The sequence below is a fragment of the Aplysia californica genome, unplaced genomic scaffold, assembly GCF_000002075.1.
Source record: "Aplysia californica isolate F4 #8 unplaced genomic scaffold, AplCal3.0 scaffold00578, whole genome shotgun sequence".
In the NCBI taxonomy this organism is placed as follows: Eukaryota; Metazoa; Mollusca; class Gastropoda; order Aplysiida; family Aplysiidae; genus Aplysia; species Aplysia californica.
Genome location: NW_004797848.1, coordinates 399212 through 403375, shown reverse-complemented (window position 1 = coordinate 403375; position 4164 = coordinate 399212). Strand labels below are relative to the sequence as shown.

General features: G+C 37.5%; 1 protein-coding gene across 1 annotated transcript in view; it reads right to left on the bottom strand.

Annotated features, from left to right (window-relative positions):
- LOC101850595 (ATP-binding cassette sub-family A member 3) overlaps positions 1 to 4164 on the bottom strand; it is a gene marked incomplete in the record, with an annotated part of 60726 nt that overhangs the window by 13010 nt on the left and 43552 nt on the right. Inside the window, 3 exon segments of the mRNA XM_035972104.1 lie at positions 624 to 682; positions 2231 to 2519; positions 3739 to 3907. Coding sequence (XP_035827997.1) covers positions 624 to 682; positions 2231 to 2519; positions 3739 to 3907 — 517 coding nt within the window.

The window sequence follows — 4164 nt, the reverse complement described above, 5'->3', positions numbered from 1 at the left end:
GACACTTATAGAAGGTAAAATAATGATAACAGAAATATTCCGACACTTACTGAGGACAAAGTGAAGGATCAGGGTCACCACAAAGCCAGTGGGTGGAGATTTGAACAAGAACTGGAAGACGTAAGTAGAGAAACTGGCGGCGAATCCGTAGAGCAAAAAGAGAAGGATAAGGGGACCAATGGCGTCCGGGCCAATGAAAGGCGTCTCGTCGAAGCCGAGGAAGATAGCGATGATGCCGATGACAACGAGGAGGTAGATGAAAAAATCCCACAGGAAGGTGGCGAGCCAGAAGGCAGCAGTAAGAAGGAACCAAAGAGTAGCAGTAGAAAGGCTGCAGAGTCAGGAGCCCAGAGGAGGGGGCAAAGGAGGTGAGGGAGTGGGGGCAGAAAAAGGAGACGAAAGCAGACGACAGAATGTTGTTAGATAGCAGGAAAGTAGGTGAAAGGAGACCATTTTAGAGAAGAAAATGTTTACGTCGCTCACCGAAAAAGCCTAACCATGTGGTGAAACTCCAAATGTTTTACGTCAAATTTCTCAAAACTAGGTCAACTGAGCAGATAGAACTTTGTGAATCTAGGGCAGTGAGTAGTATATATCTCTGGACATGGCCAAGGACCACTCACCCGCACGTCTTCCCGACTGTCACGCTTGATGACGGCCACCATGATCGTCGTGAACAAACCTGTGGCACACACAGACACGTTGGAGCAACTCAGCTTTTTTACTTCGTAAGAGTTTTTACGGCACTTGCAACACATTTAAGTTTGGTCATAGAGATGGAGATTACAGGTAGTAACAAGATAGTAACTATACAAACACAAAAGAGAAGGAGAAGAGATATAAGGAAGATAGATCTAGATGCTTGGTGTGTGAAATCCACACAGAAATATGTTTTTAAGTGAATATAAAAAGTACTGAGGAAAAGTAGTACACGCTAGTTACAGTAATATTACGCCATTTATTGCGAGATAAGTAATGATAAAAGAAATATTTGTGAGGCAGCGTGGTGGAATCAGGCTCTCGTCAAAATAATCAAAATGAAGAAACTTGCATTTTCCCACAGGTTTGTGAATTTTTATCGAATTTCTGTTTTTTGGCTCAACACCTTTCATGCCCATTAAAGAACTCATTTAATTTTCTGTGTGAATTTTTCAGAAAAACGTTGATTAAAGGCACAAAAAATGTAAATTTTCAGTTACCACGGATTCTTAAGCTAAGGAAATAACTAATTTTTGGCGGCCATTTGCTCTTTAATTTTACCTCTGAAAACAGGTGACCCCCACCTCCTTCTTTCGCAAATATCTCGATTTGTATTCAAGATAAATGGATATTTTTTTATCCAATTAAAGACAAGTGAACAAGCTTTAAGATGATACCAATAACTCTACATGCCCAAAAACTGACGAGAGCCTGATTCCACCACGCTGCCTCACATTTATGCATTTATTGTGAATAAAGTATTTCTATAAAACTAATATTAAAACACTCACTGCGAACTAAGTAATAATAAAAGAAATATCATGGCGCTTATTGCGACAAAGTAAAACAATGTAACAAAAGAAATACCACGACACTGCGAAGTAAGTCATGATAACAGAAAGATTACGACACTTATAGAAGGTAAAATAAAGATAACAGAAAGATTACGACACTTATTGAAGATAAAATAAAGATAACAGAAAGATTACGACACTTATTGAAGATAAAATAAAGATAACAGAAATATTACGATACTTATTGAAGATAAAATAAAGATAACAGAAAGATTACGACACTTATAGAAGGTAAAATAAAGATAACAGAAAGATTACGACACTTATAGAAGGTAAAATAAAGATAACAGAAATATTACGACACTTATTGAAGGTAAAATAATGATAACAGAAATATTCCGACACTTATTGAAGGTAAAATAATGATAACAGAAATATTACGACACTTATTGAAGATAAAGTAATGATAACAGAAATATTACGACACTTATTGAAGATAAAATAAAGATAACAGAAATATTACAACACTTATTGAAGGTAAAATAATGATAACAGAAATATTCCGACACTTATTGAAGGTAAAATAATGATAACAGAAATATTCCGACACTTGTAGAAGGTAAAATAATGATAACAGAAATATTCCGATACTTATTGAAGGTAAAATAATGATAACTGAAATATTCCGACACTTATAGAAGGTAAAATAATGATAACAGAAATATTCCGACACTTACTGAGGACAAAGTGAAGGATCAGGGTCACCACAAAGCCAGTGGGTGGAGATTTGAACAAGAACTGGAAGACGTAAGTAGAGAAACTGGCGGCGAATCCGTAGAGCAAAAAGAGAAGGATAAGGGGACCAATGGCGTCCGGGCCAATGAAAGGCGTCTCGTCGAAGCCGAGGAAGATAGCGATGATGCCGATGACAACGAGGAGGTAGATGAAAAAATCCCACAGGAAGGTGGCGAGCCAGTACATGAACAGGTTCACCCCGCTCACCTCTTGAAGGTGTTTGCAACCACGCTAAGAAAGTGGGGGGGGGTGAGGGGGAGGGAGGGGGGGGTATCAAGACCCTAAGATCTGGAATGCTTGGCCAAGTACTTGAAGAGAGATCATATCTTTTGATTCAATTAAAAGTCAGCTGAAGTCATTTCTGTTTTTAAATTTAATAATAATAATAATAATAATAATAATAATAATAATAATAATAATAATAATAATAATAATAATAATAATAATTTTTTAAAAAAAGCTTTTGTATAGCGCATGTCCCCACTAGAAAGCAAGCTCTATGCGCTTTACACTATATTATTACCCCAGCAGACCATAGAACACTCAGAAACATTCTCAGCTTTATAGGACGAATATTTATAGAGATTTCCCTTAATTCAGAACATAACGTTTTATGTTATTATTGTTGTACGTTATATTGTATTGCAAAGCGCTCAGAGCCTGTGTACTTTGATCACGGTTGAGCGCTGTATAGGAAATAAATGTAATTGATTACTATTTGAAGAGAAATACATTTCTGACAGGGTCATGGGGGTTTGAGTGAAGGTTAAAAGTAAACTTTTCCCTCAAAACTACATCTGCTGTACTTTTCCTTAATGTTTGATTCGTGTGAGGCAAATATTGCTACATTAGAAATACAAAGTTTTGTCTTTAAGTTATTAAGAGTATTAAAACCGTGAGGTCAGAAACCAAATTGATGATCTGTCTGCTCTATCAACATCTTCAGATTACTCACAGCCGTTGTCAAGACGATCGAGGAAATGCATTCCAAAAAGCTCAACTGGTGAAACTCAATTTTTTTAACGTCAAATTTAATCAAAACTAGGTACTCAGTAGAAATGGACCCCCTCCCTATTTTTTAATGACCCCCCCCCCCAACCCCACCCCAACCTCCAGAAAAAACCCACATTGTACACTACTAAAAAGCGGAAACACGTGCGTGTGTATGTATGTGCATGCATGTGTATGTGTGTACGTGGTGGAACACCAAACCAATGTGCCAGGATCTGGACAATGAAGATGTGATGTATCTTATCTTATCTTATCTTATCTTATATTATCAACACAACAAATCTCTCTACAATGAAGGTGTATCTTATCTTATCTTATCTTATCTTATCTTATCTTATCAACACAACAAGTCTCTCTACAATGAAGGTGTATCTTATCTTATCTTATCTTATCTTATCTTATCTTATCTTATCTTATCTTATCTTATCTTATCTTATACCTGTCTCTCAACAATAAGGATGTAGACAAAGCTACTCAACAGGAAGCCCATCCCCAGAGACAGGAAGATGGTGAGCGGGTAGATGTTCTTCCTCCTGTAACGGCTGCCGCGGTAGTCCAGGTCTCTCTCCCGGGTCGGTGGCGGCATAGGATGGAGGCTGGCTTGTATACTGGACACGGGTCACGTGATACAGAAATAACACGGTGATAAATAATGACTGGCCTGTATACTGTGATAGAGAAATAACACGGTGATAAACAATGACTGGCCTGTATACTGTGATAGAGAAATAACACGGTGATAAATAATGACTGGCCTGTATACTGTGATAGAGAAATAACACGGTGATAAACAATGACTGGCCTGTATACTGTGATAGAGAAATAACACGGTGATAAATAATGACTGGCCTGTATACTGTGATAG